The 15,023-nt window shown below is 38.6% G+C and overlaps 1 protein-coding gene across 2 annotated transcripts in view; it reads left to right on the plus strand.

The window, feature by feature from the left end:
- Window positions 1-15,023, plus strand: part of nadka (NAD kinase a) — a 222,193-nt gene that overhangs the window by 82,146 nt on the left and 125,024 nt on the right. For both annotated transcript variants that reach the window (XM_052562924.1, XM_052562925.1), the window contains exon 4: window positions 8,739-8,868. In XM_052562924.1, the coding sequence (XP_052418884.1) occupies window positions 8,739-8,868 (130 nt within the window). The remainder of the gene's footprint in view (window positions 1-8,738; window positions 8,869-15,023) is intronic.

Raw genomic sequence — 15,023 nt, forward strand, 5'->3', positions numbered from 1 at the left:
CTGTAGGTGAGCACCAGCCAATTTGATTCCGCTTGCGCATTAGTTCCGCCCACTGCTAAGGAACTCCGTTATTTCTACAGAAAAATACAACAAAGAATATCATTCTGCATGTAATTAGACTCTCTCGCTCATGCTCTCTCTCAATCTCTCAATTTGCGCGTGTGAGAAAAAGCTACGGCGAGTCGTCCGTCTTCACACTAGAGCTCACCGTACGTCAAGCACAGGTTTCAAAGATCTCTCAGCGAGATAGAAATCTGATGTACTCAGTCAGAGTGTTTAGCGCAGAATTTACACTTTATCTTCAACTTACACACTGGCGAGTAAAATCTAATAGTTTAATTGTCAGTGGCTAATATTAGATGTAATATAGTCGCCAGAGTCAAGATTTAGTCGCATATGCTAGAGCTTTACTCGCAAAGGGATGTCCCTGAGAAGGATCAACATCACATTACGCATAACAGTTCCTAATGATTTAATGCATACAAATATTTACGGCTCATCTGCTTGCCTGCATCACCAATGGAAATATAGCTACAAAATTTGTGTTTTTAATTTACTTTTAATGCGTTCAAATCAAGTGCTGTTTTTTTATAGTGAACTTATTCAAATACTGTAATGGGTGCTGTAAATTTGCAGTTTGTTCACATAATTTTGTTTTTATTCTTTTAACGCTCGTGCTGCAGTTCTATGCCCTCCACCGCTTCGCACCAAGTTAGCGTTGAAAACTATGTACACTTATGCAGTCAAAGTTCATTAAACAACTCAAGTGAGTTAATATTAAACCATAAATACTTTAAGGCAACACATATGTTTATTGTTGGCTTAAATCTAGTTAAATTATGCCTATAGAGCTCGGGCGTAGACGTTATGGAATGGTGCATTGTGGGTAACGGCGGCCATTTTAGAGGCATCGCAAAGCAGGTTTGTAATAAGATAATAGCCGGTCTCCAGAAAAAGTTATAGAACGTGACAAAAAAAAGTTGCCTATACCTATACGGACAAACTTAATAATGAAGCCAAACAACGCTACTTAAAAAAAAAAAAAAAATCGATTGTAATTGATCCCTATTAACCAAGCCTCATTTTCCCTGATAATTTCTCCTACCGGGTCTGTGGAGTGAGCGCTTACACCTCCGATCAATTAAAAAAATTAAAATCACTGGAGGCTCACCTGCAGATCACAAATGGATCTGCAAATTAAACGTGGAGAAAACAATCGTTCTCACTAAGGAAATAGTGGTGACACACACACACATACACACACACTTATCAGATTCTGCAAGCTATGAAGCTTGTCTATGCGGGTTTGTTACACTTCAGGAGTAATTACTCACCTATCATACTTACAAAAATCCACTGTTTTCATCCGGTAGTTCTGTAATCCGGTATAATATTGACGAACATTCACCTCAGACACAACCCACCATTCACCAAAACAAGACGCTTAACTTCCTATTTTGAAGTTCGTTCCAGTTTTTTTATTTATTTTTTTTAAACAAGTTGTTCAAATTTGTTAAATACAGTCAGCACAAAAATATCAAAAAGCGATCAGAGACCATACACAACATGTCTCACCATAACTATGTATTATAATATTATCGAAGGTGATGGTTTCCCTCCGTACAGCGGCGACCCAAGCCATCTGACGCCTCTTGGTGATTTCAGACACCTTGTGTTTTTTTTCCAAGTAGGAAAATGTTGAAAACTAATATGATTGACGAGGCGTTTGCCCTGTCGATCATGAAACCGATTACAGCAGTTCACAATACAGCAATACTGAACCATTTTCCAAAAAAATAATCAAAATTAATGACCAAATGACCAACGTTACCTAATGCCTACTATACAGTACATCTACTTCTGTACCGCGATTCCCACAATGCATTGCGACGTGACGCAACGATCCCGACCTCTATATCTGGCCTGACTTTTTTTTTTTTTTTTTTTTACATCCAACATAACGTTAGCTAGGCTAACATTAATAACTGTACTAGACGGAAGACAAGATACAGAAAAATATACTTACCAAAGTGTGTATTTTATTTCTATGTCAAAAGATATTTAAGAATTCCTGCGATGCTAAAATGTGTTGACTAATTAACCTAACAAATTGGAGAGTTCCGGTTTAGCTAACAATTTGTTGACAAATTTATTAACCGTTTTGATTGTGGTATATATATTCAAAGACTATAGAATATCCTTAATAGTCTTAAAGAGACTTTGGTATATTTCACATCTTACAAAATTAAATAATGCTCCACTTACCAGTTCATGCGTCGAAGTGAGGTCCCTTTTCCCACTCTGTGGGATTAAAATTGATGACGAAAGTCGTCTTGTGGCCGTTTCAAAGCAAGTGAGCCGACTGTCGCTCCACAGAATCGGGCCGTGTGCTTGATAGATATCCGTCTGCCGCATAATATTTATAAATGGCGCCAAACAGCGTGACGGCTGGTCTGTGTCAGTTCCAATCGGGCACCGTATGTCCGTCCACAAAGACAATGCAATGTGCATGTTTATGTACCCTTTTTTAATTGTTTTTGTTGTTTCTGTAAATATTATTCTGTTATTATAATATTTAATAATAATTATTATTATTTTATCATGATTTTATAATCATCATGAAAAATCAACTGGGTAAAAATGGACATTACAAGTATTATAGGCCAGTTTTTGTTGTTGATATCATCATCATCATCATTAATTTCCAAGTCATTGCACCAAACAGCTCAGTCACACTTAAGCCGTAATAGGGCCAGATACAATGCAATGTACCTAATACAACTACAAGACGCCAGACTTGGTGCGACCACGTGAGACAGTATGTCAGCCGACCCGGACTCCAGCCGATTGTGCCGACACTCAGCCAGAATCGGGCCGACTATGCTTGCTATCTGGGATATTACAGATGCTTTGTCAAATTTAAATAGAACCGCGGTCCCAGCACGAGCCGTGTGTGGTGAACCGAATGGTTCATTTAAAAAAACAACAACAACAACCTAGAAGCAACAGTTTTTTATCCTATTGATTCAGGAAAAAGGTATTATTGTCATCCTTTTATTGCCCTCTTTGCAAAAAAAGCTGTGATTTTTTTCCATGACTGGCTTTCATAGTTTACAAAGATAAAATCATTTTTTGATAGACCTTTTTTGATTATACTTATTTTAGTATAATCATATCAATTGAAAACGTAGCATTAAAAGGTATAATAGTGTTACTTTTTACCATATACAATTTTATAAAATTAGCAGCTAGCTAGCAACAGCTTTCTTTGTGCTTTTCTAGTTTCATCTCACTCCAGTCTAACTTTAAACTAAATGGTTTTATAGGTAATTAACTGCACATTGCCTTAGGCCTATACATACTGAGGATTATTAAGGCTAAATTTTACTAAACACTCTTGCTAAATGGGGTAACCACACTTACTTTCTCATTTCTTTATTTTTTTGCATTTATTTAAAGTTATGTCAGCTGCATGTGCGGAATGCTTGTCACAAGTTGTAAGAGAATATAAGGCAACTTTTTTTTGACTGCAATTCACACCCAGCGGTAATTCAGCCAAAAATATTTTCCGAATGCACCACGTGAAACATGGATTCGGTCTTCCGACCTTAGGATGAGTAGATTTTGATGCGAGGAGAGAGCAAAGACAGAACTGGAGACGGATAGTGCGCACGCGGGGGAGGGGCACTGTGCTCGTTCTCTCCGTCACTCCGTCAGTAGCCTGCTTCACTCACAAAACCCAATTACAGATCAAATAAGGCTTTGGCGGGACAAAAAATTGTTTTGGCGGCTGCCAAAAAATTTTCAATGTAGGAAAAACCCTGCAATGATAAACTTTCACTATATGATGGTTAAACTGTGCAATTAATCCGCAAATCACATTTGTCAAGGGCTGGGGAGAAGCTGGCCCGTACAGTTAATGAATAATGGATCAACTACGACAGCCTACATCGCACATCCTGCGATGTGACTATCGTGGATTCGTACATCGCGATATCGATGCTTAAACTACACATCGTGCAGCCCTAGTGTGCAATATGTTAAAGCCGGGTTATTATGAAGATTTACTATTTCTTGTTAGAGAAATCAACGCCAACCTTCCACCGAAAGTCACACTTGGTTACGATCACATCAAAAACAGGATATTTCTAAAAGCACCTACAAACACATATTTTATGGGAAGTTGGCTATTATTCTAGGATTAAAGTCTGGTGTGTCTCTAGGAACTGCAAAACAGCAACCCGAAGATAGTTCTGACGGAGCACCTGTCATCACATACACACCGCATCAAGCTGACATAAGAGGTGCATTTTATAGCATGTACATATACAGTGATATGATTGAATATCAATCAGTAGGTGATTCGTATGTACCGCTACTGAGAACTGTACATATAGACAGTACATCTAATGACAGCGTTAGTGTTAGATTTGACAAGCCGCATTACGTACCTGTGAATAAATCTAATGTTACAGATATTTTCATTGAGGTTAAAGACGATCAGAACAAACACGTGCGTTTCACTTATGGTAAAGTTGTTGCTAAACTTCACTTCAGACCGGTGAAATAAGTTTTAGTTTTAGCAAAACTATTACGCAACTATGGACCCTGAACGATATGTCACATACTGCAGGAACCAGGTCCTGTTTTGTACAGAGCAAGCATAGGTGGCATCTTCAAATCTCTTTTAAGGACAGCACTACTGTTGTTGATAAGAGGTTTTAGTATAATAAAACCACATCTGAAAACTGCTGCTAGAAATATAGCTAGCGATGTTGTGACCAGCACTCTATCAAGATCGTATAACGACAATAATAATAATAACAGACAAAATGGCAACGGCTTAATGGTGATGTCACAAGGTTCTTTTAAACCACCAGGTGAGCCTCTACATAGGGGGAGTGGCCGTGTGAAGAAAGCTAAACGTCGCAGTAACAAGCGTGTGGCCCCAAAACATAACCGGTGCCCCCGCACTAAACGTGTAAAGAAAACCGTCCATACCAAAAGACTTCTGAACACTATTTTCTAAACATGGCTCTATTCCATCGCATGTCCGAGGAGTGTATTAAATCAGAGTTAGATTTACTCACGATCCCCATGACACAGACGTCCATTGAAAAAAATACTTACGTCAAAATACCACCTCTAACCGCAATAACCGATTCATCACCATTATAATTTTTTATCGCTGGCACAGGAGAGGATTATTTGGACCTTAATCATAGTCTTGCCAATCAATCACCTTTATTTATATAGTGCTTTAAACAAAATACATTGCATCAAAGCACTGAACAACATTCATTTGGAAAACAGTGTGTCAATAATGCAAAATGATAGTTAAAGGCAGTTCATCACTGAATTCAGTTATGGCATCTCTGTTCAGATTAAATAGTGTCTGTGCATTTATTTGCAATCAAGTCAATGATATCGCTGTAGATTAGGTGACCCCAACTAAGCAAGCCAGAGGCGACAGCGGCAAGGAAACCGAAACTCCATCAGTGACAGAATGGAGAAAAAAACCTTGGAAGAAACCAGGCTCAGTTGGGGGGCCAGTTCTCCTCTGACCAGACGAAACCAGTAGTTCAATTCCAGGCTGCAGCAAAGTCAGATTGTGCAGAAGAATCATCTGTTTCCTGTGGTCTTGTCCTGGTGGTCCTCTGAGACAAGGTATTTACAGGGGATCTGTATCTGGGGCGTCTAGTTGTCCTGGTCTCCTCTGTCTTTCAGGGCAGTAGAGGTCCTTTCTAGGTGCTGATCCACCATCTGATCTGGATACGTACTGGATCCGGGTGACTGCAGTGACCCTCTGGTCTGGATACAGACTGGATCTGGTGGCCACGGTGACCTCGGAACAAGAGAGAAACAGACAAATATTAGCGTAGATGCCATTCTTCTAATGATGTAGAAAGTACATAGGGTGTTATGTGAAGTGTTTCCGGTTCCGGTTTACCTAATTAATGCAGCCTAAATATCCTTTAACGGATTTGGATATTAAAAGCATATTGGTATGTTATGTGTATGCCAGGTTAAAGAGATGGGTCTTTAATCTACATTTAAACTGCAAGAGTGTGTCTGCCTCCCGAACAATGTTAGGTAGGTTATTCCAGAGTTTAGGCGCCAAATAGGAAAAGGACCTGCCGCCCGCAGTTAATTTTGATATTTTAGGTATTATCAAATTGCCTGAGTTTTGAGAACATAGCGGACGTAGAGGAGTATAATGTACAAGGAGCTCATTCAAATACTGAGGTGCTAAACCATTCAGGGCTTTATAAGTAATAAGCAATATTTTAAAATCTATACAATGTTTGATAGGGAGCCAGTGCAGCAATGACAGGACCGGGCTAATATGGTCATACTTCCTGGTTCTAGTAAGAACTCTTGCTGCTGCATTTTGGACTAGCTGTAGTTTGCATGCAGAACAACCACCCAAATAAAGCATTACAATAATCTAACCTTGAAGTCATAAATGCATGGATTAACATTTCTGCATTTTGATTGCGATCAAATGGCACACCTTAATAAAAACTTAATACATAACACAACACAATTATTTTTAAAACATATTTACGCACACAAAAAATAAATAAATACATACATAAATAAAAAAATAAAAAACAATTAAAAAGATAACCAGGCAGTAGTATCGAGTGAGGGTGAATTAAACAACTGTCCATCAGTGGCAGTAGATTGTGGCATAGTCTTTGACGTGTGCTTTTTACGAACTCCTTTTTTCATGGGGTTAGGTGATTTCCTTTTAAGGGTTTCAACCATGCGTTTAACCTGCAGATTCGTGATTGTGGTAAATGGTATATTTAAAGTTGTAAAAGCATCCAGAAATTCATCCCAACCACGTGGACTGTATTCATCACGGAGCATGTGAGGTGCCGTTATACTTTTAACCAAATCCAACATGTTTGAACCTACAATTACATTCCCTTTAAATACAAACTCGCCAGAAGTTGTCCATGAAGACACTTGTTTGGCATTAGACATTTTATTCAGAATGAGTTTGATGTTTTTTAAACTTCTTTGCGGCACATTGTTTAAGATTTCATTGACAATCTGATCCTCGATTTCATCATGCGACGGTGCAGCAGCAGGTGCACTAACGGGCGGTGGCAGGTGCAGTGGCAGGTGCAGTAGCAGGTGTATTTTGTCACCTGACTCAACGCTGGAGGGTTAACCGGAACCTGACTCAACTCTGGAAAGTCAACGGGCACCTGACTCGACTCTGGAAGGTCAACAGGAATCTGACTTGATTCTGGAGGATCAATTGGAACGTGACTCGACTCAGGATGGTCAACTGGAACCTGACTCGACTCTGGATAGTCAACTGGAACCTGACTTAACTCTGGAGGGTCAACGGGAGTATGACTCGACTCTGGAGGGTCAACCGGAACCTGACTCAACTCTGGAGGGTCAACTGTGGCTGTCATTCTGTGCAGAGGCGCTGGACAAGCAGCCATCTTGTGCTGTGGTGCTGGGACGGTGGCCATCTTACGTCGTGACGCTGGGCTGGCGGCCATCTTCTGCTATGGCACTGTTCTGGCGGCCATCTTGGGCAGTGGCACTGGGCTGGTGGCCATCTTGGGCCGTGGCGCTGGACCGGTGGCCATCTTGTGCTGTGGCGCTGGGCTAGCGGTCCTCCTGTCTGTAGACCCCGGTCTAGAATCGGCCATCCCACCGGGAGAGACAGGTGTGTCTGGGGTATTCCACGGAGATAGATGACGCAAGTAAAAAATAAATTGCCAGAAACTATAGGCGTCCAACTGATTCATCTCGCTCCGAGGAACTGGGTCATCCAGCCCGATATTGAAAGTGTCTTTAAGGGCCACATCATTATAGCCCATGCCCTCGGCCAGGGACCAGAACACCCGTGCCATGGCACCCACCTCATTGCCCTCTTGGTGGAGGGTGATCAGCTTTCAATATTTTGCCCTCCGCTCCACCATACTGGCTGGGGAGGAAGCCAGAATATGATAATATACCAGATATACCAGAATATGATAAGAAAGTCTGAGATGATGACTGAAGCACGTATGGCATTAATTTCAGTGGCACTTCCGTAATGGATGAGAAGTGAGCATGTGTGGATGGTTGCCAGATTGCTTAAAATAAGCAAACTTTGAAGAAAATGTATCCTTGTAACAGCGAAGCTCTGATTACAGGAATTAAAACTCTTCTTATCTGGCAACCTCTCTCATAAAAGCTCTTGTAGTAGAGGAGTGTAGATCAGTCCACAGTTACATGTTACTTTTTTGTATTCCCGATATTTACATATACATATTTCCACATTTTACATCGTCGTCAAAATTATTCCAATATTATCGCTAATATTAGATACGTTGCCCAGCCATAGCATCATTTATTATAAACTTCCTGCTTTTAATTTTTGCCATTATTTTGTTGCCTCACCACAGCCAAACCAGAAATTTAGCATTCCCAATGTCTGGAGGTCATGTGGAGTTCGGTTGGAAATCCTACAAGAAGTATATCAAATTCCAGAGCATTTACTTTTCACACAGCCTTGAATAACTATATACAGTTTATTCTATGTATTTTATAGTACAATGGCCTCTTAAATGTCAACAATCAGGGAAAATGGACTTCACAATTGTCCTCTTAATTACCATGCAAAACAAATTAAGAGCTTATTTTTTGTCACATAATGAACATAAATGTTTAATAAAAAATCATGCCATATAAACATAAATGTTTGTTCATATCTGTGCATTCAGGCATATTCAAGATCCAGCCAGTCAGAGATTCACATGGAACAAGCCACCCAAAAGTGTCCTTATAATAAAGAAAATCAGAGACATCAGTCTGCTACAGCCTTTCAAAGAACTCTGCATTTTTCTAACACAGGTGAGAACACCACAACATATCACACAAAAACAAAGAAGAAATGCAGGTGTGATCATTGAAAATGTGTATCAAAGGTAAAAGGATACAAAGATCAGGATTACCTTGCATGCTTTGTCAGAGGATTTTTTTTATTCTTAGTCATGTCATGTACTGAACCTGATGATCTATTGGTCAGCAAATCTGTAAACCTCAGAACTGTTAACCTGTAAACCTTGCATTTCAACAAACATCAGAGCACATTAAATGTTGGCAAACAATATTAAGTTCATTATTTTTTCGTATACTGTACAAATGACAAATTCAGTCAGTAAGGGTTTTTTTTTATTTGTAAATTGATAGATCAGTATAGTACTTAGATTTATTATTTGCTCCACTTTTGTAATAAGTTGTTATCTTGTCAGATTTTCACTGTTCCCAATTTTTGTTGTTGTTGTTGTCTTTGTTCTTTTCTTACCAACCTTAATGTTTTTTTGTTTTTTTTATAGGTAATTACCTTGTTTACCCTTACGAAAAAGAAGTTTATTCAAGTGTGCTATTAGTGTACTGAATACACTAAAAGTGTACTAAAAATATGAAAGTATGATTTTAATTTACTTTTTATGTACTTCACAGAAATATACTTAAAATTGCATTTATGTATACTTGACTTATACTTACAAAAAGTCTATTACTACATTTGAACTATACTTGTGCTCCTAGAATCCATGTTTTCATTGTTTTACAGTAAAGTGCGCTAGTTCACATCAACTGTACAGAATTTCCAAAAAAATACAAGTGAAGAAGAAAAAGAAACAACACATACTAACACATGTAATACGAACATCTGACATGAAACAGCATCAAAACTATAACATTATGGAATAAAATGTCGACCGCTGAAGAGGTAATAATTACAGTCCAGCTTTGGGGTGTTGATCAAAAAAGTTTACTTTTATACACTAGAAAGTGGGCCATTTAGTCCCAAGGAGAATTGAAATGGTACACTTACAAGTATACTACTAGGACACTGATAATTGTATACTTGCTACATAAAGTATACTTAAAAATATACTTGATCTTTACTTAAGTATATAAAATAACCTTGAAGTATACTACTTTTTGGTAAAGTTAGTCCCTTGTATTTCTTTTATATATAGCCCTCTTTGTGATTTGCATAACACTGCCCAAATGTTCATGCAAACAGAAGGTATAAATTTAATTCTTGCTGTAGTATTGTTGTGCCACCATGTTTGGAGATGCTGTGACTTTGTTTGTCCTTCCAAAAGAGGGCATGACTAGAAATCAGTGGTTAAGTTGTATTTACAACACTGTTCCGGAACAGTTCAACCCAAATATTCATATTTGTGCAGAGCATTTTATGGGGGATGAGGACTGTTTTCTGAGACAGTAGCCTACAATGCCGGTGTCTTGTTTCTGTAAAGTTGTCAATTCCCACTTTGCAAGGACAGTCTGGCGATTCTGACTCACAGCCTGTAAGTATTTTTTCATATTTAAAGAATTTACCACTGATGATTCAAACGCGAGTTTTGAGCAGTGGTTTTCAACTCCAGTCTTTGCACCCCCCTGCTCTGCATATTTTGCATCCTTCTCTTATCTTACACACCTGATTCAGATAACCAGCTCGTTAGAAGAGTGCTACCTGAATGAACTGTGTTTTGACTGACATGATCCCTACACAGTGTTCACTGCTCCCTATGTCCTGAGCAGGGGAAATCAGTTGAAGTTTACCTCACTTTGGAACATTAATTCATGGATTTGAGCTGATCTGCTGCCTGCAGCGTCTTCACACACAGATGTAACTTACTAAAGAAGTGTGACATAATATATTTCTGTAAATAAAGACAATTTAAATTCTCAACTTGCACACTTTAATGCACCTAAAAATAGATGCAGAATTATTTTTTATAGTCTCAATAAAAAATGTTTACTAAACTTGGGCTATTGTTGTTTACTTAGAAAATATATATATTTTTAAATAAACCCTTTCACGCGTAAGTTACAAATATTTTAACTGACCCCTTGTTTCCATGGCGACGCGTCATGATTGTCACGTGACACACCACAGCCACTAACAGATATTCTGAGTCTTCGTTTAAAAACCTTTATAAATTATCTTGATCTATAACGAGATGAGCACTGCAGTTCAGAGTCCTGTCAGCCGGATTTGAAGCTGCAGGAGGTAACTTTTGTAAAAATATATTTTTTACATATTTGTTAAACCTGTCATTATGTCCTGACAGTAGAATATAAGACAGACAATCTGTGAAAAAATCAAGCTCCTCCCAGTGGTCCTATTGCCATTTGCAGTTACGGACCACTCCCGGTAAGAAAATAACCAATCAGAGCTGCGGTCCGTTGTTTGTGTTCAAAATGTAGAAAAATTTATATAATAAGCGAGTACACCATGAATCCATTTTCCAAATCATGTTTTTAGCTTGTCCTGAATCACTAGGGTGCACCTATAATAAGTGTTTATATTCGGACTATTTTAGATTGCTTTGACAGGACCTGCAAATTACCACTAGGAGTATGGTTGGACGGAAGCAGTGCGACAAAAAAAAATATATATTTTTTTTTTTTACCGCATAAATGCATTGCTTTTCACCAAATACACAAAATAATGTTCTTTTTAGAAACATCATATGACCCCTTTAAGTACAAGTTATGCTACGTTGTTGAAGTAATACTCAATTACTAGTGAATTTACTGGTGCTAAACAGTACTTAAATTGAAATGACAAAGTACTCCTCAAAAACAACTCAGAGTACTGGTTACATTTCAGTCAGCAATATTTAATGAATCTCCAATTAATATTCACTCAAATCAAATACTTAGAAAATATTTAGTGATCCCTATACTTGAATTTCTAACTTACAATACAATACCTTGAAAAATATAAATATTAAAGTCCATATGAACCATAAGTTGCAACTGACTTGTTGTGATGTATTTCAAAGTGAAATGGAATAACTTTATGTTGGCTTTTATTTACAAACAAAGATATTTATATGAACAAATCATACAAATACCCCATTCCGAAACATTTATTGTAGAGTGCATCCGGAAAGTATTCACATGCTTCACTTTTTCAACATTTTGTTATGTTACAGCCTTATTCCAAAATGGATTAAATTAATTATTTCCTTCAAAATTCTACAAACACCCAATAAAGACAACATGAAAGAAGTTTAAGTAATCCCTATAATGCACCTTATGTCAAAATGATTGATGAGTTTGACCTTTGTGACCTTTCCCCTCCCCCCGTAGCCCACCCACATGGCGAACACCAACGTTGTGTTGACCCCGTGACCTGTTAATGATATCCAGATGTGAAAACCGGCATATGCAAAATTCCAACGTCAATCTTTGACCTCCAGGGATGACATACAATGTTTTTACAAATGTGTGACTGTTTCAGAGCGGTGACAGGAGACGAATGACATCCTGAGAAATTTTTTGTAGATTTGAATGGGCTGTTCCTATGTCTGGGGGCTTTCCAAGGCAGGGGTTTTTGCTGTTTCTCTCACATGGGAGATGTGAGAAAGAAATTGGTTTTAAGGTCAATAATTATTAAACAATTCTATCAGATCAGGAGATCACAATATGTGTGTGTTTGTTATATCAGTGTTAAACTTGCATCATTATACAAATTGTTGCTCTGATAAATCATATAAACTAGCACAGACATGTAAACACTACAGGCTAAAAGAGACTTATCCCCATTTTAAAGAATATGACAGCATGTTACTAAAGCAAATCATAAAATAAAATATTTTACTTTAAATTTAAACTAAATTATGATTTTTATTCAACAGTACCCATTTAAATCTTTGTTTATAAAAATGTCCATGTCACCGTGACATGCATTCTTAGAATACCAGTTGAGTTGTAAACTCTTTCTTAAATGAAAGAGCACATGTGATAAACTTCTGGGGTCACAGGGGCACCTGAGAATATTTAATTGCGCTTAAAAAGCACAGATCAAGCTTAATGTAAAAGTGCACACCACACTAAACTCCTGATGTCCTGTGGTAGAAAATGCCTACACTTTTAAAAACATATACAATATAAGGTTCACACTACTTTTATAAGTCTGTTAAATATGTGATCAATACACTATGAAATGAGAATCAGGCCACCAAATTAGTTTGACACCATGTTTTTAAGGGATTTTATTTTTATTTTATTTTGAAACACAATTAAACCAGATAAATTATTATGCTTTCTTTTTTGACAAACCTACATTTGAAATGATTTTTCCCCGAGATGTTCGTTATCCTGTAACGCCACGCCAGCAGAGGGAGCCCTCAGAGTATTGACTGTTCACCACTCCCAGTGCTTCTACAGTCATTTCCTGTTTGGGACTATTTAACATGTGCTAGCATGTCACTTCACTGCGAAGTATTGCCAGTTAACCTGCCTTACCAAGCGGTTTTCCTTGTGAGTATTCTGACTGCCTGTTTGATCACGATTTTTATCTCGTTCACGTCTCTTGGATTGCCCCTTTGGATATATTGCTTGATTGGACTGATGTTTGTGTTTGACCTGTTGGCCTGTCTTCTCGTTTCTGCCTACTGGATAACCCCTGAGTATGTTGAAAGATGGGACTGTCCTTACGGTACTGACACAATGCCAGGTAACACGACTCTGTTTGTACGATCTTCCTTTAATAAACTCCTGCAAATGGACTCACATTCTGCCTCAGCCTCTTCGTTATAGAATATTTTGCTTCAACTGAATCCAGTCGAAGTTTTTAACATGCAAGCGGCGTTCGCTTATCAAAGTGAAGTCTTAAAGCGGTACCAAGTTCAGTTGAGTACATTTCAAGCAGTCAACGAGCACTTGAAGAACTACATCCAGTCGCTTCCGTCAACCACGCCTAGAGCGGTGTGTTTTGCACTACCCGATATATTTGATGGTTCAGCTGATAGATGTCAGGGGTTTGTTCGTCAGGTGAAGATTTATTTTGACAATCAGGAAGACAAATTTAATTCTGACGAAAAGAAATGTACCGTCATGGTGTCTTTATTGTCTGGGAAGGCGATCGACTGGGCTGCAGCCGTTTGGGATACTGACATAAGATTCAGATGATCCTTTGACTATTTCCTGCAATAACTTTGAGAAGTGTTTGAATATCCCCCGGGGAGCAAGGATATATCAACTCAAATTCTGCAACTGTCGCAAGGGAACAGAACAGCCGCAGAGTACGCCATATTGTTTCGCACCCTCGCTGCTCAGAGTGGGTGAAATGATGTTTCGCTAAAAGCCGTATTCCAGAGAATCCGCAACACGGATCTGTAGGCAGAGCTCGTATGTAAAGGAGAAAATTCATCGTTTACTGACTGCGTCACGCTTGCAATCAAGATGGATAATTTGATGAGACAGACTCTGCGAGGAAGGTATGTGAAGGAGATCCCGCCTGTTATCCCGACTGTAATTAAAATGCCCGAAGAACCCATGCAAGTCAACTATACCAAACTTTCGGAAAGTGAACGAGCACGGCGATGCCATCTCTGTTTTTACTGCGGTGAACCAGGCCATTGTTGTCAGAGATGTCCACACAAGGCCCAGAAGCCCATTTTGGTAAATATGGAACACTTGTGGATCCCAAATAAACGATCCTTCAAATTTCCCCTTAACTTAAAAACTGAAGAACTGTCCATCTCATTGACAGAAATGATTGACTCCAGAGCAGCATTAAATCTCATTCATGAAAATATTGTCAAGAAGTATAACTTACCCGTCCAACCATGTAACCCACCCATTAAAATCAAGGCCATCAACGACACAGCAATCGGAACTGGCATAATTCAACAAACTAATACTCTTACATTACAAGTGGGGTTATTTCACCAGGAATCCATATCCTTCTATGTTGTTAACTCTCCTAAGCACCAAGTCATCCTCAGATTCCCATGGCTGTCCATTCACGACCCTGTCCTGGCATTAGGATGAGTTGACCAAGTGGTCAGCCTTCTGTGAAAATAACTGTTTCTCATCTGTACCCCAGCCTTGCTGTATCACTAGTGTTGAAAGCCCTTCAAGCACAAAGTCTGTCAATATTCCCCCATGTTACGATGACCTAGCAGAGGTATTTAGCAAAATTAAGGCAACACAACTACCACCCCATTTTTTACACCCCAATGCCATGCCTC

Source organism: Carassius gibelio, chromosome B8 (assembly GCF_023724105.1).
Source record: "Carassius gibelio isolate Cgi1373 ecotype wild population from Czech Republic chromosome B8, carGib1.2-hapl.c, whole genome shotgun sequence".
Classification (NCBI taxonomy): domain Eukaryota; kingdom Metazoa; phylum Chordata; class Actinopteri; order Cypriniformes; family Cyprinidae; genus Carassius; species Carassius gibelio.